This window comes from Mytilus edulis, chromosome 2, assembly GCF_963676685.1.
Source record: "Mytilus edulis chromosome 2, xbMytEdul2.2, whole genome shotgun sequence".
Classification (NCBI taxonomy): Eukaryota; Metazoa; Mollusca; class Bivalvia; order Mytilida; family Mytilidae; genus Mytilus; species Mytilus edulis.
Window position 1 is genome coordinate 94,622,902 of NC_092345.1, and position 26,612 is coordinate 94,649,513.

Here is a 26,612-nt window from a genome sequence, read left to right on the forward strand (position 1 = left end):
TTACTTTGCTGAACATAATTGCTGTTTACAGTTTATCTCTATCTATAATAATATTCAAGATAATAACAAAAAACAGCAAAATCTCCTTAAAATTACCAATTCAGGGGCAGCAACCCAACAAAGGGTTGTCCGATTCGTCTGAAAATTTCAGGGCCGATAGATCTTGACCTGATCAACAATTATACCTCATGTCAGATTTGCTCTAAATGCTTTGGTTTTTGAGTTATAAGCCAAAACTGCATTTTACCCCTATGTTCTATTTTAAGACGTGGCGGCCATCTTGGTTGGTTGACCGGGTCATGCCACACATTTTTTAAACTAGATACCCTAATTATGATTGTTGCCAAGTTTGGATTAATTTGGCCCAGTAGTTTCAGAGGAGAAGATTTTTGTAAAAGATAACTAAGATTTACGAAAATGGTTAAAAATTGACTATAAAGGGCAATAACTCCTAAAGGGGTCAACTGACCATTCCGGTAATGTTGACTTATTTGTTAATCTTACTTTGCTGAACATAATTGCTGTTTACAGTTTATCTCTATCTATAATAATATTCAAGATAATAACAAAAAACAGCAAAATCTCCTTAAAATTACCAATTCAGGGGCAGCAACCCAACAAAGGGTTGTCCGATTCGTCTGAAAATTTCAGGGCCGATAGATCTTGACCTGATCAACAATTATACCTCATGTCAGATTTGTTCTATATGCTTTGGTTTTTGAGTTATAAGCCAAAAACTGCATTTTACCCCTATGTTCTATTTTTAGCCGTGGCGGCCATCTTGGTTGGTTGACCGGGTCACGCCACACATTTTTTAAACTAGATACCCTAATTATGATTGTGGCCAAGTTTGGTTAAATTTGGCCCAATAGTTTCAGAGGAGAAGATTTTTGTAAAAGCTAACGACGACGGACGACGACGACGGACGCCGGACGCAGGACGACGACGACGGACGCCGGACGCCAAGTGATGGGAAAAGCTCACTTGGCCCTTCGGGCCAGGTGAGCTAAAAAATAGCCCATACATAACAAATCCATAAATCAAATGCTTCAAATAATATTTCAATAATGACTAATTGAGATATATACTAAGTCTGTTGCAATACATAAAGATAACCATAATAGCTATACAAATATCAACATATCTATTTAATGAGTATGTTTTCATATCCATTTCTGTTACAATTGGTTTTCACTGGACTCTTGTGACATAGAATTAATCTCATCACTGTGTTCATCTTTATATTAGCCCTTTTTTCCTTCAAACTTAATATTACATCTGCTGATGTATTATAAAAGCATCAGAAGTCGTTATAGCCATACAGGAAATTACAGTTCCATTTCTGTTTGTTCAACTATAGAAACTTTCCTATCCTGTTTTTTTTTTCATGGCATATCGAATCATCCGTTTAAAGTTCATAGTTCAAAAGCAGGAAACCTGGCATTAGAAGGATCTAGCAAGTCTGTTAGGAAATATATTGTACCTGCCATACCTGTAACAAAAATTACATTGATTAGGAAATAAATTGTACCTGCCATACCTGTAACAAAAATTACATTGATAAGAAAATATATTGTACCTGCCATATCTGTAAAAAAAAATTTACATTGATTAGGAAATATATTGTACCTGTCATACCTGAAACAAAAATTACATTGATTCGGAAATATATTGTACCTGCCATAACAACAAGAGTGCACACGCTGAAATGTCTCGCCTTCTTTACTAATCATTGCTATTATGTTGATAGTCCTGAATATAAAGCTTTATTACAACTGTCACATAAACTTAACATTAACCAAGAAAACTAAACATTGACCAATGAACCATGAAAATGAGGTCAAGGTCAGATGAACGCTGCCAAGCAGACCTGTACACCTAACAATTCTTCCATACAACAAATATAGTTGACCTATTGCTTATATTTTAAGAAAAACAGACCAAAACACAATAACTTAACACTGAGCAATGAACCATGATAATGAGGTCAAGGTCAATTAAAACCTGCACAACTCACATATAGATCAAAAAATATTTCCATACACCAAATTTAGTTGAACTATTGCATATAGTATTAGAAAAAAAGACCAAAAACACAAAAACTTAACTATAACCACTGAAGCATGAAAATAAGGTCAAGGTCAGATGACACCTGCCAGCTAGATATGTACACCTTACAATCATTCCATACACCAAATATAGTAGAACTATTGCACCCAGTATAAGAAAAACAGACCAAAACACAAAAGCTTAACTATAATCACTGAAGCATGAAAATGACACCTGCCAGATGGACATGTACACACTACAGTGCTTCCATACACCAAATATATAATAGACCTATTGCTTATAATATCTGAGATATGGACTTGACCACCAAAACTTAACCTTGTTCACTGATCCATGAAATGAGGTCGAGGTCAAGTGAAAACTGTCTGACAGACATGAGAACCTTGCAAGGTACGCACATATCAAATATAGTTATCCTATTACTTATAATAAGAGAGAATTCAACATTACAAAAAATTTGAACTTTTTTTTGAAGTTGTCACTGAACCATGAAAATGAGGTCAAGGATATTGGACATGTGACTGACGGAAAGTTCACAACATGAGGCATCCATATACAAAGTATGAAGCATCCAGGTCTTTCACCTTCTAAAAAATAGAGCTTTTAAGAAGTTAGCTAATGCCGCCACCGTCGCCAGATCACTATCCCTATGTCAAGCTTTCTGCAAAATTTCATTGATTAGGAAATATATTGTACCTGCAATACCTGAAACAAAAATTCCAATTCATTACCATACAATTTCCTTCTAATTAATCAGCATACAACAACGGGTCACAGATTAATTTCCATATGATATTTATAAAGTGTTTTTCATGATAATGGCATGTAATTTTTGAGAACCACCGACCTTCAATAGGAAATTGAAGTCAATTGCACCCACATGAGCAGGCTTCAATTCAAACTCACAACCTCAGTGTTGACTGGCTAGTGATTACAGTAGTAAATACTGTACCACTCGGACAACGAGGCCCCTTTTTCAAATTTTGTCACCTGATTATCTTATTTCAAAGTGAAGTCTCACCTGATAAAAGCAGTAAGATCAGTGACAGAATAAAGTGTCACCTGATAAAAGCAGTAAGACCAAAGGGTGGTCAGCTCAGTGACAGAATAAAGTGTCACCTGATAAAAGCAGTAAGATCAAAGGGTGGTCGGCTCAGTGACAGAATAAAGTCTCATGAGTAGGGTGACATGTCCTACTGTGAACATACACCTTGTAAACTAGTACATAAATCAAGATCAATGTGTTGTTCTAGTACAAAGCAGGGTTCATTTTCGTTCATTCGTACTGAATATGATGTAATTGCCGCTAGACATTAAACAGCCATTCATCATAATCATTGGTTTCTTTAAAAAAGACTTGAGCATTTCTAATATACAGCTTATGAACATGAAAACCAGTTTGATTTCCTGGTAAATATTTAAAGAACATAAAGATAATAAATCTCACTTCGAACTAAAACAACTTTCATGAAATTGTTTATGGCATTTGACTTTGGACTTTTTTAATATAAGGTTATTTTTTTATATAATATATTATTGTATGATGTTTTGAAACTTCTATATTAATTTAGTCACCTTCAAATAAAGAGTATGGTGTGTCTGCACTTCTACATCCATGTTTACCATAATTAATGCACCATTCACCAAACTGAAATGAAAGTTTTATTTTTAGTGAATAATGATTAAATTTCAAAAAGATAAAAAATGCTAGTACTCCTTCAGCATAAAGGGTTTTGGAAGAATAAAAATTTTACCATTGAAAAAACCACTGAAATCGTACGTTGCTGGTTTTTTACTAAGAGTTAAATATTGATAAATGTATTATTTATAGCTAATAGCATGAGATACATGGTCTGAGACCATATTTTCGACCTTGCATTTAAAGTGAAGTAGTGATTTGGTCCAGCTGAAAAAGGTTAAAAATTAGCACTTTGGAAGTAGTCAAAAGATTTCAAGACCCCTTTAACATAAAATTGTCCATATTTTAAGTTTGAGCTGATGAAGTTTTCTATAATTTTTATATATTTTGTCCAAAAAAAAAGTAGTACAACACAGTGAATCAAAGAGCTGATAGCTCTGAGGTGGAAGAAGGTGAATAAAATGTAACTTGAATTTCCATAAAAGCAGCCCCACTAACCCAGCCTGCTTTGTTCCATTATCGTTATGACATATTGTTTTTCTTCAAACAAGAATGTGTCATTAGTACATGGATTTCCCATCCGTACAATCATTTTCTATGTTCAGTGGACCATGAAAATTAGGTAAAATCTTTAATTTGGCAGTAAAATTAGAAAGATCATATCATAAGGAACACATGTGTACTAAGTTTCAAGTTGATTGGATTTCAACTTCATCAAAAACTACCTCGACCATAAACTTTAACCTGAATCAGGACAGACTGACAGATCAGAAAACATAATGCCCATAAATGGGACATAAAAATAGTAAGACTTGTTACATACCTGCCAACTTTTGAAAGTTCCCATGTTTTTTTAGTGCGCGACAACAATTTTTAGCACAGTATTTTGCACGATCTGGATTGTCTAGAAAAGGTGTCATATTTGTATGATGAGCTTACATGCCTTTTTCTTAAGTCTGTTTGCATGATTTTAGTTATTAAATCAGTTGAAAAGATGAACATGTAGCTATTTTCTTGTGTAAGAATATATGATGCTTGTTGAAATTTCCGATTTTGAATTATGCACGAAGATGGACATTTTACAGGTTGTGAACAACACTTCAAATGGGTTTAATTTAAGATTTAAATTATTTAATTAGCAAAACAGTGAAATTTATATTTTACACCTCAGTAATCACACTGGTTCAAACTAGATTTTCATTAGTATAAACTCTTGCATTAAATTTACTCACTATATTATTTCGCTCTTTTTATTGGATATAAACTTTTCCTTTGTTGTTAATTGTTTATTTATACTATTGCAAAGTGTTTTCTTTACATTTTTGAATTTGATATTACGTTGAAATTTGTATAGGAGTTTCTTACTCGACAATATTCCAGATGCTTCCTTATTTGCTCCGAGAGATGGGCTTCATTTAAATTTTGCTGGTACAGAACTTTTCAGAAAAAAGATAATCAATATTATTAAGCATCAGAGTATATAAGTTGTAATGTGTTACAATTGTGTTTTTTATTTACTTCATACATGTATATTGTTTACTGTAATTATTCTTTTTTCTCTTTTCAGAGAACTTGCATCCTGAATATGATGCTGGTTTTCCTCTAACTACTCAAGATCTACATATATTTTGAGTTGGTTTGCTGTTTTGTCCTTTCATTATCTATACACATTTTGAAAGGATGGAGCTTATTTGAAGTGAGAAAAAAGAGTGATGATAGTATGTCTGGTTTTTATCATCATTATAACTGTTTTGATAGTTATTATTTTATCTTTAATTTTTTTTGGCGGCCTTGCAGGCTTGGCGGATGTTTGCCAAAAAATTTGGTTATATATCTATGTTTATGTATTTTCATTTGTGTATTTAATTATTTATGATATATTGTATTTTGTAATATATTGAAAAAATATTTATATCAGGCAATACAAATTATACCTATTGACTTCCTTTTATTTCACCCACTTAATAATTGGTTTAATTTAAGATTTAAATTATTTAATTAGCAAAACAGTGAAATTTATATTTTACACCTCAGTAATCACACTGGTTCAAACTAGATTTTCATTAGTATAAACTCTTGCATTAAATTTACTCACTATATTATTTCGCTCTTTTTATTGGATATAAACTTTTCCTTTGTTGTTAATTGTTTATTTATACTATTGCAAAGTGTTTTCTTTACATTTTTGAATTTGATATTACGTTGAAATTACCCACCCTCCCTCCCTTGTTAAATTTTTTTTTCCATTTATAAATTCATAGTGGCGGATGTTTGCCAAAAAATTTGGTTATATATCTATGTTTATGTATTTTCATTTGTGTATTTAATTATTTATGATATATTGTATTTTGTAATATATTGAAAAAATATTTATATCAGGCAATACAAATTATACCTATTGACTTCCTTTTATTTCACCCACTTGATAATTAGGGGTAACCCTAGTCCAAATAATTATGATGTCTGACAAGGCTATTTTAATTTTTTTCTCGGACGCCCAGACTTCATAATTATTTTGACTAGTTTTACCCTCATTGTAAGAACACAACAATCCACATCCACTGTAGAAAATGAGCACCTTTATATTCATATTATTTTTTTAGGGACAGTCCTTCATTTAAGGGACATCACTCATAATTGGGGGTTGAGGGCAACCTTTCCGTTGGTCTTTGTGAAAAAAGAATAGTGACATTGTGCTTTAAATGATTTAATTGAATACAAAAATAACGTATTATGTCAATAAACTAGTGAAAAAACTACTATTCAGTATTATCTTTATGGTGGTACTGTATTATTGAATTTTGTCAATTAGCCATGCTTTTATCCTTAAGCTGTGTAAGAACAATCTTTGCAGATGAAAATTCACCTGCGGCAGTGCCATGTTCACGATTTTATGTGTTCTAGATGTAAACAACAAAGTTCAAAATCTAGCAAGTTAGAATAATCTTCAGAGAAAACGTTTTTGATTGGCTTATTAATTTGATCATGAGAAACACAAAATTTGATTGGCTGAACACGATTGTTTTACCTTGTGAACAAAATAAGGAACAGATGATTTTCACTAAATCGTGTTTTAGAGGTTTTTTTAACGATACCCTTAATACATTGTATCAATAATTTTTAATAAATGTGTTAGATTTGAAATGTAATTCCAAATTGTTGGGTTACTTCATTTATTATTACTGAATTTATTTATTTTATTTATAATACTTGTAGATACGATTTTTGGGTATTTGCGCATACATGTAACGTTGCGCTCTTATGAATTGTTATATTTCCCGTTTTTAAAGTTTTATGACGTTTAGCCTTTTACGTACGTTACGTTGTCTAGTTTTTTTATTCATTGCAAGTTATTTGATATTCGGAGACACATCATAATTTTATAGAGAGATCATAATTGAGAATTGTAACGGATCACATCAATCAGGCATCAAATAAGGCGATAATTCGAGTATGCGGTCTATATATCTTTTATTCTTCAAAATACATTTAATTTTGGCTTCTTATACTATATATCATATCAACCGATTCTCTACAATAAAATACAAATACACATTAACATACATCGTATTTGTCTTTTTGTAAAGTAAAAATATAACTTAAAACACTAAAAGCATAATACTAATCAAACAATATGATTCACTTTCTTTCACTCTTCATAAGTAGCTTGTTAAATTAAAAAGTATTTAAATATAAATTAATATTTATTCTAATTAACTTTTTAATGAAAAATTTAAAAAGGTTTTAAATAAAAAATCGTCAGAACTACGTCGTATGAACTAGAACACGTGTGCGCATGTGCACAGGTGGGAAATTTAATAATGAATCCTACATTTCTTTAAAAATGCTATAATTATCATTGATACCTGTATCTAACGTTCAATTCAAGTATTTTGTTGAAGAAATAACGTGGAAAGAACTTCTTCTCTCAGTCGTGCTTTGTAAACGTACACAGATTTTACGTATCCGTTTATGGTCCATGTTTTACCATTGTCATGTCAACATCCGGTTGAAAACGAAAGTAAAGTTTTTGACAATGTCATTTTGCACAAATAAAAAGTCTAAGGCAGATAGGAGTACGCTGATGTGCACACTTTGAATGATGCACTGCCAATTTAACAGTAACATCCGAACATCAAATTCATATCATATCAAAGTAAAGTTAAAATCGTTTTTTTTTAATGTAATGTTAATCATTGGAATGGCCATCTGATTACCATTATTGCCTTTTGTGACTAAGTCTTAAGGGATTAAAATCGGGATCAGATATGAAATGTCTGGCTGGCTCAAATATTTTTTGGAAGCCCTGGCGTACTACAAATATCTATATTAAAAACATCCGGTTTTACAAGTAAACAAACAACGTTCATGTAGATGAGATGAAATCTAATAATTTACATAAATAAAAGGGTACATATTTACGATAGTGATTGTTTTTCTACCCTAATTTACAAATTAAATGATTCAGATGCTTAATCATGTGTAAAAATTGGTGTCAAGAATCGGAAGTTGTTATGAAATTGTAATGCACAGAAACGGATGCGGCATACGGAGGTTTAATGATTTTAAAGTTGGCACCATAGGTTTTCAGAAAACTTGAAGTCTCCTTCACCAAAAATATTATTGAGAAAGCGCAGGTGGGATTTTTTTAATTTTCATTTATTGTCTAAAAGAAATGCACTACATAATAATTGTGGTCTCTGAGGTGAAATCAGTAAATACAGAATCTGTTCTTTGGCAAACGTCCTTGAATGATTTGATTGTGTCAATTTGTCAAATAGCATGAAACTAAAGGATAAATGAAAAGAATTCAACTTGGGAAAGGAAAGTATCATTAATTTTTGTTTCACCCACCTTATAAGCTTGATATAAGTATTTCTGGTCATTGGTCAATCTGTACAAAGCCAGAAAAGCATAACCATTTCCAGCAGTACCATGACAGATTCCATATCCTTTCTTCAATATACCTCTCTCCCAAATTACAGCAGAACATCTTTTGGCTGCTTCTAAGTACTTCTCATCTGAAAATAACTAACAAATTAAGGTAGATTTTTGTATAAATATTCATCCTAGACATATTCAATTTCCTCTACCATTTTATCTTTGTAAGATGCATGAAACTCCAATGATGTAAAAAAAAAAAAATGCTTCAAATGCCTTCTTGAAAAAAATGTCCTTTTGAAATAATTCTGCTGTATGTGTTAACTTTATGTCAGTCAAAGACATTTTCAAAACTTAATCAATGTTAATTTTTTAAGATTATTTGGTCTCTAAAACAAACATTCCATTTAGATGGGGAAAATTTGGTACATGGATTTCAGTGAAGAAACTGAAAACTGACCATCAAGTATACCCTTTGGTAGCCACAATTTAATCCACTCTTTTTAGCCCAGATGAGAAAATAACCAGTTAAACTGTCCATTTAGAATCAAATACAATGTACCTGTATTGCATTTGGTGACCATATTTTTGCCCAATCATGAAGAAACAAAAAGCTTGGGAAGCCAAAAATACAAAGTATATAACATCATCAAAACCAAAAATTAGCACAACAGAACAGATATAAAATTGTTAATGTCAACTTTGTCGGAGGGAGTAGCAACCTTTGTTCTAGTAATATTACATGATTTATAAATAGAAAACTTACAATAAAAATGTTCCAGCTAATTTTCATGATATAAAAATGGAGATGTGGTATGATTGCCAAAGAGACAATTCTTCACAACTAAAGGTCACTCACTCACGGTACAGCCTTCAACAATGAACAAAGCCATACCACATAGTCAGCTATAAAAGGCCCAAAAATATACATGTTTTAAGTTATGTCCTTTTAACTGATGTACATGTGTGTTTAAAATACTCATATTGGAATTTTTACCTGGTAAGCTTTAATAAACATGTAAATCCAACCAGGGGCACCATGACACCAGTGTATCAGCTTGTCACCTGACGAACTCCCTATTGATGAGGGACAATTCCCTGACGGAAACTGTAATGACAGCATCCAATCAACTGTTGGTCGTACTAAAGTGTGTAATGAGTCATTGAAAGATGGATCTTTTACCTGTGAAAAAGATATATACTAGCTAATCTATACACCCATTGTAGATTCAAAATAAAAACAGGAATGTTCATGCTGAAATATCTGACCTGTTTTACCATCATGATTGAATTTTATGTTGAAAGTTTTAATGTCAAGTTTACTTCAGGGTATCAAATATACACTTAACATTATCATAAACCATGAAAACTATGTCATGGTCAGATGAACATGCACAACGTATACCAAATATAAGTGAAACTTTTCTTGTAGTTCTGAGAAACAAACATAATCACAACAACTTAACATTGACCAATGAATCATGAATATGAGGTCAAGATCTGAACTCTGTGGGAGTAAATGTACAATGTACACCTTACACACACCAAATATAGTTGACATAGAAAATATTGATGACAGTACTTCAACAATTACACACAATTACCATAAATTAATTTAATGCCAGAAACTGACTTTATGTGTACTGATTGATATTTTAGTCTTAGATTCATGATTTCTGTTAGTAGTTGTTATTGGCTTTGAAACTAGTTGTCAGTAAATGTAAGTACTCTCAAATCTGTACTTAGTGTCGGTTTTGTTGTTAGGGATAAGGAATGGATAAATACCCTGCCATTTCCTGTCTGTACTTTTTTATTGTATTGATCAGATCAGTTACGCCTTTTTTTAACTGATTTTTTACAGTTTGTTTTTAATTTTTGCTGTTACACCACTGTCCAAGGTTAGGGGGATGGTTGAGTCCTCACAAACATGTTAAAGCTCTTCACATTCTTTTTTTTATATATACCGGTATATATATTAGGTTATTAGTTGTCTTAATTGAGTTGCAAGAACCTTTTATAGCCAACTATATAGTATAGGTTTTTCTCATTGTTGAAGGCTGTACAGTTGCCTATAATTGCTTACACCAACTTCATTTGAACTTTGGTCGATAGCTGTCTCATTGGTAATCATACCACATCGCCTAGTTACGTTGTATTAATATTAGTACATTTGTCCAGTTTATTTCATTGAAGGTATCTTAATGATATTTGTTCAGAAGCATTTATAGATAAATAGTTGACACCATTTAGTCGAATTTCAGATATTATGTTAATTATTCAAATTAATGTATAAAAACCTGCATTAACAAAAACAAAATCCCAGCAATGCCATGAGCTGCTCCAAGATATTTCTTTTCATGCCACTCATACATCAAGGGACAGTGACATTGTTCCTGTTGTGAGAGTCTCCTTCCAGAATCTATAATAGAAGATGCCACCTGCAAAAAACATTTATACTAGTTATACAATACATTAATAAAATGTACATCAGAAATTATCTTCAATTCTTAAAATTCAATTATAATATTGATACTGATTTTCAGCTTAACTGAGTAACGGAACTAACACAAAATAGTTCTAAAAAAAAACCTCACTTATCAGAGACAATTGAACTATTTAAAAAATATCTCTGCATGATATAAGTTGCATAATGCATGCAGTATTAGGGAGCAACCATTTGATTTTCTAAAAAGGGGGATGAAATTTGAAAGAAGACAGGACATGAGTTTTGAGCAAAAAGAAAGGCAGGATGAGCAACTTTGCCAAAAAAAGGCAGGATGACAATTTATTTAAAAAAAAAGTCAGGCTTAACTAATAAAAAGAAAAGACAGGACCGAATAGAGTGAAAAATAAGAAGACAGGACAGAGATCAAAACTAAAAAAAAATACAGAAAAAAATTTCATCCTAGCTCACCCATAAAAATCAAATGTTATCTCCCTGAATACTGAAATCAACATAATAATAGCACTCCAATATTTCTGAATTAATTTTTTTTCAAATTTCAAACAGTTTGTAATTAAAAACTGAGTACCACCTTGCTAATGAGTGCATTATCTACTACTTCTTCTCCTATGTGATGTTGAACATATAACAGAGAATACAAATATCCAACACGCCCATACAGTGCTTCATCTGGCAGTGCTCTATCAGTACATACTGTATCATGTAATCCTGCAAGTCTGTACATAATAGAAAATAGTAGAATTATTAAATCATAATAACTTTGTTCTTTTCCACCAAACCTCTTTGTAATTGGTTACGTTTTTTTCTTCAGAAAACTGCTAACTTACTTATAAAAATAATTGTTTGATACACAAATACCTAAATAATTAAAATAGTTTATAAAAAATAATGTGTGTATTCAAGAAATAAAGTAAAGTATACAGCATATAAGATCACATATATTTATGTAAAACCATTATAACAAATCCAGAATAAAATTAACCAGGATTGTCAGTTTTCCTAACAAAGGTCAGTTGTTCTCTCCAACTATCTCCATAAAAAACACTTACTGCTATGAAAAAGCTCAATAGTTCTGAAAGTGGTATTAAACACCGATTAATCAATTAATCAATCATATCCAGAATTGTAAAATAAGGAACACACCTTTATGGGGAAAGAAATGTGCATTAATCATAATTTCTTCTTTTTAATGGGAACCTAGTCCCTCTACATTGGCATTTGAATATAAATGCCACTTTCCATTCAATATGTTGAACATATGACAGTTGTTATCCATTCATTTGATGTGTTTGAGCTTTTGATTTTGCCATTTGATTAGGGACTTTCCGTTTTGAATTTTCCATGGAGTTCAGTATTTTTGTGACTTTACTTTTTACCCAGTTATTAGATCACTGAGATCTTTATAATAATGTAGAAAAATACTACCTGTCAAGACAAGATTTCCTGTCATCCTCATGTTTTAACAGATGATTTATTACAGCACCAATAGCTAAAGGTCCTGCATCCCCACACAGAAAACTATATTTTCTCCCCTTCAAATGACAAAGAGGTTTTTTGATGTACTCTAGTCCTGTTTTTAAATACTGTTGGGTACCAGACTCAAGTCTCCTGTGTAGATGGATATAGAGAAGTGCAATGCCTGAATCAATATAAGGTGTAGATGGATATAGAGAAGTGCAATGCCTGAATCAACATAAGGTGTAGATGGATATGGAGAAGTGCAATGCCTGAATCAATATAAGGTGTAGATGGATATAGAGAAGTGCAATGCCTGAATCAATATAAGGTGTAGATGGATATAGAGAAGTGCAATGCCTGAATCAATATAAGGTGTAGATGGATATAGAGAAGTGCAATGCCTGAATCAACATAAGGTGTAGATGGATATGGAGAAGTGCAATGCCTGAATCAATATAAGGTGTAGATGGATATAGAGAAGTGCAATGCCTGAATCAATATAAGGTGGAGATGGATATGGAGAAGTGCAATGCCTGAATCAATATAAGGTGTAGATGGATATAGAGAAGTGCAATGCCTGAATCAACATAAGGTGTAGATGGATATGGAGAAGTGCAATGCCTGAATCAATATAAGGTGTAGATGGATATAGAGAAGTGCAATGCCTGAATCAATATAAGGTGGAGATGGATATGGAGAAGTGCAATGCCTGAATCAATATAAGGTGTAGATGGATATAGAGAAGTGCAATGCCTGAATCAATATAAGGTGTAGATGGATATGGAGAAGTGCAATGCCTGAATCAACATAAGGTGTAGATGGATATGGAGAAGTGCAATGCCTGAATCAATATAAGGTGTAGATGGATATAGAGAAGTGCAATGCCTGAATCAATATAAGGTGGAGATGGATATGGAGAAGTGCAATGCCTGAATCAATATAAGGTGTAGATGGATATAGAGAAGTGCAATGCCTGAATCAATATAAGGTGTAGATGGATATGGAGAAGTGCAATGCCTGAATCAACATAAGGTGTAGATGGATATGGAGAAGTGCAATGCCTGAATCAATATAAGGTGTAGATGGATATAGAGAAGTGCAATGCCTGAATCAATATAAGGTGGAGATGGATATGGAGAAGTGCAATGCCTGAATCAATATAAGGTGTAGATGGATATAGAGAAGTGCAATGCCTGAATCAATATAAGGTGGAGATGGATATGGAGAAGTGCAATGCCTGAATCAATATAAGGTGGAGATGGATATGGAGAAGTGCAATGCCTGAATCAACATAAGGTGTAGATGGATATGGAGAAGTGCAATGCCTGAATCAATATAAGGTGTAGATGGATATAGAGAAGTGCAATGCCTGAATCAATATAAGGTGGAGATGGATATGGAGAAGTGCAATGCCTGAATCAATATAAGGTGTAGATGGATATAGAGAAGTGCAATGCCTGAATCAATATAAGGTGTAGATGGATATGGAGAAGTGCAATGCCTGAATCAACATAAGGTGTAGATGGATATGGAGAAGTGCAATGCCTGAATCAATATAAGGTGTAGATGGATATAGAGAAGTGCAATGCCTGAATCAATATAAGGTGGAGATGGATATGGAGAAGTGCAATGCCTGAATCAATATAAGGTGTAGATGGATATAGAGAAGTGCAATGCCTGAATCAATATAAGGTGTAGATGGATATGGAGAAGTGCAATGCCTGAATCAACATAAGGTGTAGATGGATATGGAGAAGTGCAATGCCTGAATCAATATAAGGTGTAGATGGATATAGAGAAGTGCAATGCCTGAATCAATATAAGGTGGAGATGGATATGGAGAAGTGCAATGCCTGAATCAATATAAGGTGTAGATGGATATAGAGAAGTGCAATGCCTGAATCAATATAAGGTGGAGATGGATATGGAGAAGTGCAATGCCTGAATCAATATAAGGTGGAGATGGATATGGAGAAGTGCAATGCCTGAATCAATATAAGGTGTAGATGGATATGGAGAAGTGCAATGCCTGAATCAATATAAGGTGTAGATGGATATGGAGAAGTGCAATGCCTGAATCAATATAAGGTGTAGATGGATATAGAGAAGTGCAATGCCTGAATCAATATAAGGTGTAGATGGATATGGAGAAGTGCAATGCCTGAATCAATATAAGGTGTAGATGGATATAGAGAAGTGCAATGCCTGAATCAATATAAGGTGTAGATGGATATGGAGAAGTGCAATGCCTGAATCAATATAAGGTGTAGATGGATATGGAGAAGTGCAATGCCTGAATCAATATAAGGTGTAGATGGATATAGAGAAGTGCAATGCCTGAATCAATATAAGGTGTAGATGGATATAGAGAAGTGCAATGCCTGAATCAATATAAGGTGTAGATGGATATGGAGAAGTGCAATGCCTGAATCAATATAAGGTGTAGATGGATATGGAGAAGTGCAATGCCTGAATCAATATAAGGTGTAGATGGATATAGAGAAGTGCAATGCCTGAATCAATATAAGGTGTAGATGGATATAGAGAAGTGCAATGCCTGAATCAATATAAGGTGTAGATGGATATGGAGAAGTGCAATGCCTGAATCAATATAAGGTGTAGATGGATATGGAGAATTCTAATGCAACAACGTTTGTAACGTTCATTTTGATTGGATAACGTCACTTTCTTACATGGCATCAATTGACAATTGATGCTATGGGACGTACGCGCAAGCGCAGACGGCATATGACAGATTTTAAATACATGTTTTAACGTTGTTTTCTGTCAGTTTCATTAGAATGGAGATAACAATATTGTATTTTAAGCTCCGACGGCATCAATTGGGGATTTGATGGTCGCAAATACCCGTTTACTGTCTCCGCTAACGCGTCGCCAGTAAACTTAATTTGCGACCATCAAATCCCCAATTGATGCCGTCGGAGCTTAAAATACAATACAGTTATCTCCTAAGTGCAATGCCTGAATCAATATAAGGTGTAGATGGATATGGAGAAGTGCAATGCCTGAATCAATATAAGGTGTAGATGGATATGGAGAAGTGCAATGCCTGAATCAATATAAGGTGTAGATGGATATGGAGAAGTGCAATGCCTGAATCAATATAAGGTGTAGATGGATATGGAGAAGTGCAATGCCTGAATCAATATAAGGTGTAGATGGATATGGAGAAGTGCAATGCCTGAATCAATATAAGGTGTAGATGGATATGGAGAAGTGCAATGCCTGAATCAATATAAGGTGTAGATGGATATGGAGAAGTGCAATGCCTGAATCAATATAAGGTGTAGATGGATATGGAGAAGTGCAATGCCTGAATCAATATAAGGTGTAGATGGATATGGAGAAGTGCAATGCCTGAATCAATATAAGGTGTAGATGGATATGGAGAAGTGCAATGCCTGAATCAATATAAGGTGTAGATGGATATGGAGAAGTGCAATGCCTGAATCAATATAAGGTGTAGATGGATATGGAGAAGTGCAATGCCTGAATCAATATAAGGTGTAGATGGATATGGAGAAGTGCAATGCCTGAATCAATATAAGACTGTCAAATAATTTCATTGGCAATTGTAAATACTATTATTGTTTGAAATAATCAGATTTGATATTCATATACTAGTAAGTCAAACATTTACTAAAATGTTACACATCTCCATTTTCTATATAATTGTAAGGTAACCTTGTGACTTAAGTAATGTTGTTGTTATTTGGTAAAGAAAGCTAGGACATGGTGTATCAATTCATGATACCTTATCACTATGCAGATAAGGAAGTAATAGATGCAAAGGAACATTGCTATATTGTTGTTCTTCATCTGAAGTGTGACCTTCAATATGGAGCAAATCAATACTCTCTTTACTGTAATTTCATAATATTATAACCCATTGTGAATATGTATGCGAAATTTTTTTCTAGATGTCAATCTATACATTGTATTAATTGGAATCTTTAATATCTAATAAACTTAATATAGATGTGCCTGTCCCAAGTCAGGAGCCTGTATTTCAGTGGTTGTTCTTTGTTGCTGTTTTACATTATTTTGTTTGTAAATTAGGCTGTTAATTTTCTTGTTTGAATTGTTTTACATTTGTCATTTCTGGACCTTCTATAGCTTACTATTTGGTATGGGCTTTGCTTATTGTTGAAAGTCATACAGTGACCTACAGTTGTTGATTTCTGTATAATTTGGTCTCTTGTGGAGATTTGTCTCATTGGCAATCATACCACAACTTCTTTTTTATATTTGTTCCAGACCATGAGTATTTGGACCATACGCATACGTTAAAAATTAAGCATTATTTAATTTCAATGTTTCACTTATTCACTTCATTCATATAATTGTAATAATATCAATTTGTAAAACTCAATAAATGTTTTTGATAAATATTTGTTTAAAATAAACCCATAAGGTCGGACCATACGAGTATACTCATACAGTCTAGTACGAGCTGGACCTTACATGTATTTGGACCATATGGGTTTATTTATTATATTATTACAATTATATGAATGAAGTGAATAAGTGAAACATTGACATTAAATAATGCTTAATTTTCTATCTAAATCCTAATTTTGCACTCTTAATGACACTTGCTGCCACAAGGTACATCAGATTTCTAACATTAAGAGAAAGAACATTTATATCAAAGGATGGGAGGAGGGGTGGGGTAATACTTTGATCCCTAATTTTATGGTGAAAAAAGTATTCTGTTAAAGCAGATGACAAAAAAATATACTGAATCCAGATTTTTTCCCCCCATGCTTTATGTTAAATATTGAAAAAAAGTTTGATTGATAGCGTTGAAAAACTCAATAAAATTGATCGTGTAAAACTCTGACTCAGACAAAAAAATCCTAACATAACTCCTTTCCAATAACTTCAATTCAGTGAGCGATATTCAATATCATGTACATGTATTACTGACATGCTAAATGCAGGAGATTAACAGATTAAATTAACGGGACTTTTAAAAGATTTTGTTCCAATTACAATTGAATTTTTATATATTTATTCGAGATTTCATTTATGTTGATCTGTAATATACATTTGTCTCTAATAAACTTGACCAACTTCTATAAATCAGACAGACCATACGCGTACGGTCCAACCGTATGCATATTTTGAAAAAGTACTCATACAGTCTGGACTGTACCATACGGTCTGGAACATATATATTGTAAGCTATAAAATTTGTACTTTGAAATAACAAATAATTGACAAAATGGTAATAGCTAGAGTGTTTTATACCTGCAGTTCCTGTATATACTGTATAGTTACTGCCATCTTCACTTTCCAATCCTTTATATAGTTTTTCTAATAATTTATTGATGGCTCTTTGTACATGTTCTTTCTGTTCTGATTTCAACTATAATCAACATAGACACATTTATCATGTTAATCAACTATAATCAATATCGACAAAATTATCATCTCCATAATGACGCCTTTTGACGCCTGTGTAGTACCTCAGTTGAAACACTTTGACTAAAAAGTGTCTGCAGTTAACTTAATAAAATTTGTATCCAATATGAAAAGGAATATCATAGAAATATGCGACTTAAATCTATTTGATAAAATAGTTGTTTTTCGCAATGCCTTAATATATACCATGAAGCATATGTCCAGCATTTTATTAAAAAAATCCTATGCGAATCAAGTATGCAAAAAAAAAATTTCAATGGAGGAAAGGGTTAATCAACTATATAATCAACATAGACACAATTATCATGTTAAGCAACTAGTACTACATGTATAATCAAACATGATGTGGTACATGTCAATTGCATGTACAACAGTATTTGAAAATTTGGTTGATTTAAAGTAATTGATAATAATCATGTTAAATCTGTTCACCAGTAAAGTTTTTAAGCCTTCAGTGAAATGGTACTTATGTTCAGAAGTCTTTTCACAGATACAATGCAAATGCCATTGTTTCATTGTCTTATCCGAACATCTAACCATTTTTTTTTATAAACAACACTAGATTTATGTAGATTTGATATTTGTGTTTAATTTTAGTTTGATTTATTTCCCTTGAATGCCAAGTTGGAGGTATATTTGATATATAATTTATCAAATTTAACATGTACTAACTTTTAACCATTTTTTTTGCAAAATCAGGAGAATGTCATGCAATAAATAGCATGAGCAAATCAGGTTTCATTTGGACCCATTTAATTTGAAATGACATTGAATGATTTTTCTCTACAGCTTAGTGCCACAAGCACAGTCAATTATTGACAAAATGACAGTGAGATCATCAATAAAGCCCACATACAGACATACATCATGTACATCAGTATATTAGTATGGTTCTTTACCAATATAAACATAAAATAAAAGATTTTTTTCAATTTCTTTCGAAACATAACTTTATCTAGTTTAATATGTTATAAAGTATGTTGGAATGATATTGTTTTGTATCTATTGTGATATTCTGGAACAATGAACAATGTTGCGATCTTAAGCAGTGAATGAGTACATGTATATATAGCCATGTGTCAGTTGGTTATGACCATCAAAATTCAAGAACATTTTGTATAGTGATTGTCATGCATTTTAACTCAATAAATTGTTTCTAGTTTTAATATTACAAATACTATCATGAATATAGAGTTTTGGTTTTTAAAGTCAAGCAAACAACGATGTACAGTAAATATAAAGGATGGGTGAATGGTTAATAAAAATTGTCTTTATAGAAGGATGTAATTTTTTCTAAGAGTTTTTTTTAATTTATTTTTATTATTTATAACTTCCAATTTACAACATAATATACACAAATATAATAGCAATATATAATATATAAATCTATAGATATTATCTAATCAATACATCTTTCTATTAGGAAGCAATTTTTTTTTTTTTTTTTTTTAAAATATACAAAAATAAGATAAAGAGTAAAGCAGTTTGAACACCGGAGAGAGAGAGATAGAAAGAGAAAGAGAGCGAGAGAGAATAGTGTGGTGAGTTTTCAATATAATTCATCTAGAAATTGAATTCTATTTTAGTATAGTAAATACAGCATTTTCATTTATAACATGTATATACATTTTTGTACTTAACTAAGCATGCTAAGTAATATATCAAAAGCATTCCATTCTCTGAGAAACTGATGTTCACATTTGTTTTTCATAGCAATATTTTTGTCCATTGCATACACATATTTTATCTTTTCTTTTACTGAGTTTATTGTCAGTTGTTTTTTAAAACATCTGGAATTATAAATATATTGCTTTATGGTAAGAAAAATAGTATTTTCTGCATTGCCTTTTGATATTTTTGCAGTGTTACCAAACAAAAAAACTTCTTTTTTAAAAAGTACACTAATTCCATTGGTTAGAAACCAATTTTCAATCTGTTCTAATAATAATTGTGTATGTTCACATTCCCAAAATAAATGTTCTAATGTTTCAATTTCTCTATTACAAAATGTACAATTTGGATTATCATAAATCTTAATTTTATGAAGAAATTTGTTTGTAGCTAAGATTCGATGATTGAATCTAAACTGTAGCCACTGTAACTTAGTATTATTTGTGACAACAAATGGCAGTTTATAAATTTTTTTCCAATGATTTTGAACAAAGCCAAAAATTTCAGTCCATCTTAACTGACTAGTGGGAACACTTCCATTTTTATTCAAAACAATATACATATCTTTAGATCCTTTTGAACTTTTAACAAGTCTTTTAATAGCAGATGGAATTAAAGGTAGTTCTAATTTGTGATTTTTTCCCACAAATGATTTTGATGCTTGATGTATAGCAGATATAATACTATTATATCTCATGAAATTCACATTTATCTGATACATTTCTTCTATCTTTTGATGAGAGAAAAAGGTCCCATCTTCATTTACAATATCATTTATAAATCTTATACCATTTTCAAACCAGTCTTTATAAAAAATAGGTTTATTTGCTACCTTTATATTATTGTTAAGCCAGATTGGACTAGCAAGAAAGCATTCCCAACTGTCATATTCATCTTTTTCTCTAAGAAGTTGCCATGCTTTCAGAACATCTAGCCAAAATTTATTTTTGATATGTTGCTGTAATTTTTGGATATAAACACTTCCACAACCATAAAATTTTTCAAGTTCTACATGAACATTTGACAAAAAAACATTCTGCCATTTGTTGTCTGTTTTAAATAATCTCCTTATCCATGTACACTTCAGTGCTAAAATAAATGCACTAAGATTTATCATTTTGAGTCCACCATCTTCAATATCATTTTGTAAAACATCTCTCTTAATTCTATCAATTGGTGAACTCCATATAAAATTGTACATAAGTTGAATAACATTTTTTAAAATATCATCACTTGGATTTGGTAAGGATATAAACAAATGATTTAAAATAGGCAATATCAATGTCTTTACTACAGTAATTCTACCAATAACAGTAAGATTTCGTTTTGACCATTGTCTTATTACACATTTAATTTGTACAATTTTTTCATCATAATTAATTTTTACAATTCTATCAAGATTAACATCAAAGCTTATACCTAGTACCTTAAAACATGTTTCTCCCCATGTAAGGTTTCTATTTTGGCATAATACCTCATTACTATACTTTTTATTTCCTATCCAAATAACTTGTGTTTTAGAAAAATTAATATTTAAACCAGATATATTTCCAAACCAATCTAATTCATTTAATGCTTCATTCAGAGATTCTTCTTTACCATCTAAAATAAGAGATGTGTCATCAGCAAATTGTGAAAGTTTGTGCTCAACTTGCGTAATTGTAATACCATTTATCTTATCATTATTTCGTATTTTTAATGCTAATATCTCAGCACAGAGAATAAAAATATAAGGCGACAAGGGATCACCTTGTCTACAGCCTCGTTCTATAGAAAAAAATTCTGATAGATGTCCTCCCTGGTTTACAGCTGATTTGATATTGTTATAAAAAACTTTAACCCAATTAATTATTGATTCTCCAAAATTGAACAACTTCAAGACACTGGTTAAAAATTCCCAAGAAATCGAATCAAATGCCTTTTCGAAATCTATGAGCAGCAAAAGTCCTGGAATATCTTTTTCCTCAGTAAATTGCATAATATCATAAATTAAACGAAGATTTTCTCCAATATATCTCCCACTTATAAATCCAGTTTGATCGAAATCTATCAGTTTATCTAAAACTGTTTTAAAGCGTTTTGCTATAACTCCAGAGCCAATTTTATATACTGTATTTAATAAAGATATAGGTCGCCAATTTTTTAAGAAATGTCTAGGCTTATTTCCCTACGGCAGGCATGTAATGATTCCTTGTTTTTGCGTAACAGATAGTTCACCAATCTCAGTACTGTAGTTCAAGGAGTTTGCAATAAAAATTTTCAAATCTTTCCAAAAAAATTTAAAGAACTCTGTGGAGAAACCATCAGATCCTGGTGTTTTATTATTTTTCATATTTTTCAATATCAAACCAGCTTCTTCAATTGTTATTTCACCTTCAAGATTTTTTTTCTCATCATCAGTTAGTTTTTTTAATTTTATATCTTTCAATCCTTCTTTAAGTTTACTGAATTTATCTCCCTTTGACTTGTCTTTATTCTTGTACAAATTTTCATAAAAAGATTTTACTTCTTTTAAAATATCTTTTTGTTTTGAAATTACATCTCCATTTTCTTTTACTACTTTTGGTATTATCTTATTTGTAAAATTTTTTGATTCTAGCCCACAAAAATAGCTAGTAGGTTTTTCACCCTCTTCTACCCATTGTATTCTTGATCGAATTATCTTCCCTTTAATTTTTTCTTTTCTTATATTTTCTAATTCACATTTTTTATTTTCCAAAATCTGTATTGAACCTTCATCTACCTTTTCTTCCAAAATAAGAATTTCATTTCTAAGATCTTTCTCTTGTTTTTCTTTTACCTTTTTAGATATAGTTTTACCTCTAATTTCCATCAACATTGTCTCAAGAAATAAGTGACTATTAATATTAAAATGGAGATCTTCATTATTCATGTCTTCAATTCTATCTATATCATAAATTACATATTGTTTTTTAACTTCTACTATTTTTTCTTTAACAATCTTTATATATTCTGGATCATACAATAATGAATTATTAAATTTCCACAATCCTCTACCTCGATCAAAAGGATTAAATTCTAGATTTAATACAACCATAGAATGATCAGAGCGATAGCTAGGCTCGATATTACAATTTTTCAAACAGCATAGTAAATCTTCAGATAAAAGAAAAAAATCTAGCCTTGCTTGTTTAAAGGGGGTTCTTTTTCTCCATGTGAAACGCTTCAAATCTGGGTAAAGTTCACGGAAAGGGTCAATGAGACACCTTTCCTGAATGATTTCTAAAACTTTCTCCCGAGCATTTGGGTTATTTACATGTAAATAATTATAATAGTCTATATCAGGGTTGAGAACAAGATTAAAATCACCACATATCATATAGCTATCATTACCAAAATCATCTATAATTGACATAATTTGATCATAAAAAATAGGAGTATCTATATTTGGTCCATAAATAGTTACAAATGTAAAGTATCAACAACTAAGTCTAATACTAAATAATTACCACCAACATCTTTTTTTTCTTTTAGGACCTTAAACTCAAAGTTGTTATTAAACATAACTGCTACACCTCTTGAATTTGAGCTATAAGATGAAAAATAACTATCATATCCCCACATAGCTCTTATATTATTTTCATTTTCACATAAGAAATGAGTATCTTGTAAACAGTAAATATTGTAATTCTTTGTTCTTAAATAGTTAAAAACATCTCTTCTTTTAACACTATCTCCTAAACCTTGACAATTAACAGTTAATACCTTCAGGGCACACATGATATGATGTCAGTAAATACACTAGCACATAATATGACCTTAAAAAAATCTAACAGTAATATCTGATTATTCTCAATGTGTGTAAAAATACTAAAGAAAAACATTTCACCAACATAAAGATGCATAAAAATGATAAACAGGATAACTCACCATAAACTAAACCAAAACAAAATGTAATGGAATGATATTGCAGAAATGCAATAATTAATAAAAAGAATAAAGGACTGGAAAGAAAAAGAAAGAGATAAAAACAAGAATTTAGCATCAAAATGGCAGACATTTTTGATTGAATTAATGTCAAAACAAAATTCTAGTTTTTTGCAGTATAATTGTTCTTTCAATTTTATATATCCTGTATATGATTTATCAGTTATGACATAGTCAACTATTTTACAAAGTGGAGACAACTTTTATAGTATTAAGATTTGTCCCATGAAAATAAGAATGGCACTTTTAACATGTTTAAAAAATAGATCAAAGTTCATCAAGACATAATGTACATGTAACAATGAGAGTCAAGTACTAAGTTAACTACTTATTTCCTTTGTCTCAATCTAAGAAAAATGTCATCAAATATATTGAACTTCAGCTGTAGACCATCAGATATCCTTCCATATACACCACAGTTGAAGTACCATACGTCGCTGAACCATTCAGTCTCATTTAGTCTTTTCATAAGTTCAATGTTCCTTTTGGAAATGTCATCATAAAATCTTACATGGTCTTGTAAATTCTTCTTTTCTCGCATCACTCTTCGTTTGACATCACTACTGAATAGTCTCACAATAAGAGGTTTTGGTCCTAATTTGTCAGATGGAATTCTATGAATGGCGACAACATCTCTTTCCTCAAGTTCAACATTCATGTCCCTTTTCACTTTACTAATAAAGTCCGCACGCAGATCTTGTCGCTCTCGCCATGGAAAGTTTATAACTCTTATGTTGTTTTTGCGAGAATATTGTTCATTTTCTAAGAGTTAATCAATGTGTATCTGTTTTCTCTGAGAAGGGACTTGGTGACCAAAGGGAAAATATAGGTGTTGCATTGAAGTGTGGTCCTGTCTGTTTGGAGTCAAATGTTATATATCTGTGAGGTACAATGTACTTTTGATGGACAAACATGATGTGGTACATGTACAAGTGGGTCTCATGGGGTTCTCAAGGCCGTAACTATCCTTGAGGCAAGTGAGGCAATTGCCTCACTAAAATTTCGACACTGATTTTTTTTTATACATATTTATAAATATAAAAGTCATTTGTTGTTCTGTCTCAACCTTAATTTCTATAACTTTTCATAATTCCTTTTAAACCATTCTTCCTGGATATAACTCAGCATCTCAACAGGTGATGTTTCTCGATTACATTAACCTAGTAACTATAATCATCATGGATCTCTAGTTAAAAACAGGCTCTTGCAGAAAAAGGAAAAGCGACACTGAAGGTAAAGAAGGAATAATTCTAGTAAACTAGTTTTTTTTGTGAACAGAGTCTGAGTATTGCATATAACTTCATAAGAACAATCCAAAAACAATAAGTAAACTGACAAATCAAGTACAGGTCTTCGGAAGGGGGCAGTCCTGTCTGCGTATTCATTTCTCCGTTTTCACCAACATTTGACAAATCAAGTACTGGGAATCGCAAGGGGGCAGTCCTGTCTGCGTATTCATTTCATGGATTAGTTTTTATCCATGTTTCTTTAACCTTAAAAATTAAAAGAATATAATATCCCATATTCCAATTTGATATTATTGAGTAATGGTAGAACCTTTAACACAGGATTTTGTCTTTACTTATTCGGACTATGGAATTTTGTTTCTTTATATTCGGGTTTTCGGAATCGGACACCTCAACCCCTAAATTTATAGATTCTGGAACTAGAAATAATTTGAAATTACGGACCTACATGTAAACGTCAAAAACTCCATTCCAAATCCCCTGTACCCATATCATATATACTTACTCTATAGATAGAATCATATACATGTATCTTATCTCATTCTATCCCTTACGTTTGTCTACTCTTTGTCAGCATAAAAGCGAGTTTAATATTTTGTAACTGCGACTGTATGATGGTGCTTACAGGATAGCTTAATTCCATTTTTAAACAAAACTGTTACTACCGATGCTGCTACCGAATTGCTGATGGAGTAGGAATTGGAAGAAGACATTGATCATTGTGTTGATGATAATGTGCTACCTTTAGAAACACAGACTGCCCTGAAACGACTGAAAACTTGGAAAAGAGCCTGCATGAGTGGTGAGAGATTGTGCGGTCTTGCCATGCTCCATGTTCATCGCGATAAGGATATCAGCAGACCAAGTTATGATTCTGAAACAATTTGACTGAACCGGCCATAGAAAAATTTGGCAAACTCTACTGACCCGATGTTTGTTCTATGTTTTGGCAGCAGACTCAAATCAGTGACATTTGGATGATTTTTATCTTGCATATAAATTTAAATTAAAGTTGTTAAAAACTTGGTGTTAGCAATAGTCTTTAAATATAAAAAAAAAAAAATAAAAAGTGTCCAAATTCAAAACATTATCAAACTCTCTAAAAATGCCTAGATTGCAGGATTTTGCACCATTCATTTCATACTCTCCAAATAAAAATTTCGCCTTGCAGCGCTCGGCTCAATTATTTTGCCTCACTAAAATAAGATGCCTAGTTACGGCCTTGGGTTCTAAGCATGAGTTGTGATTGCCAATTTTTTTTGTAAGCGTGACATTAGAAAGTCAAATTATTGTGCCCTGAAAACGGGAAATGAAGTCTAGCGGGACACAGGAAATTACAAAAAAAAATGAGAATTTGTTACGTGTAGGCGGGATACTGGAATCTGACAAAACAGTAAGCAGGATTTGGAGTCAGACCCCCCCCCCTCCCCCCTAATTAGATCCCTGTACAACAGTATTATTATGTGAAAATTTTGTTGATTTAAATGCAAGATATTTGATAATCTCTAAAATCATGTAAAAATTTGTATGCCCATACATTTCCATACATACAGTGGAAAAGAAAAATGACATGCAATAAGATATTAATATATCAATGAAAGGGGCCACTACTATCACACCTGTCCTTTTGGATCAGTCAAATACTCGTCTTTATGCTGAGGAAATGGATTTTCAAATTCTCTCTTATCACTCATATTTTTGTTTTGGTAAGTTGATACAATTTAAATAAATAATGTAAAACGAATTATATTTTTCTCCCTAAGGTTATGTATTCATATTTATCTTT

General features: G+C 31.8%; 1 protein-coding gene across 2 annotated transcripts; it reads right to left on the minus strand.

Annotated features, from left to right (window-relative positions):
• Positions 1-1,036: 1,036 nt before the first annotated feature.
• Positions 1,037-26,538, minus strand: LOC139513544 (lanC-like protein 2). Of its 2 annotated transcripts, none has more exons than XM_071302162.1 (9): positions 26,446-26,538; positions 17,787-17,904; positions 12,480-12,693; positions 11,626-11,770; positions 10,888-11,028; positions 9,588-9,773; positions 8,564-8,740; positions 3,646-3,718; positions 1,037-1,492 (listed from the first exon to the last, which is right to left on the minus strand). In XM_071302162.1, the coding sequence occupies exons 1-9, from the start codon at positions 26,518-26,520 to the stop codon at positions 1,416-1,418; spliced, it is 1,206 nt and encodes a 401-aa protein (XP_071158263.1). In that variant the 5' UTR covers positions 26,521-26,538; the 3' UTR covers positions 1,037-1,415. The 2 variants fall into 2 exon arrangements, with proteins under 2 accessions (XP_071158263.1, XP_071158262.1); XM_071302161.1 differs by lacking the exon at positions 1,037-1,492 and adding an exon at positions 1,524-1,684 and having other exon boundaries at positions 3,644-3,718.
• Between the last annotated feature and the right edge of the window lie 74 nt (positions 26,539-26,612).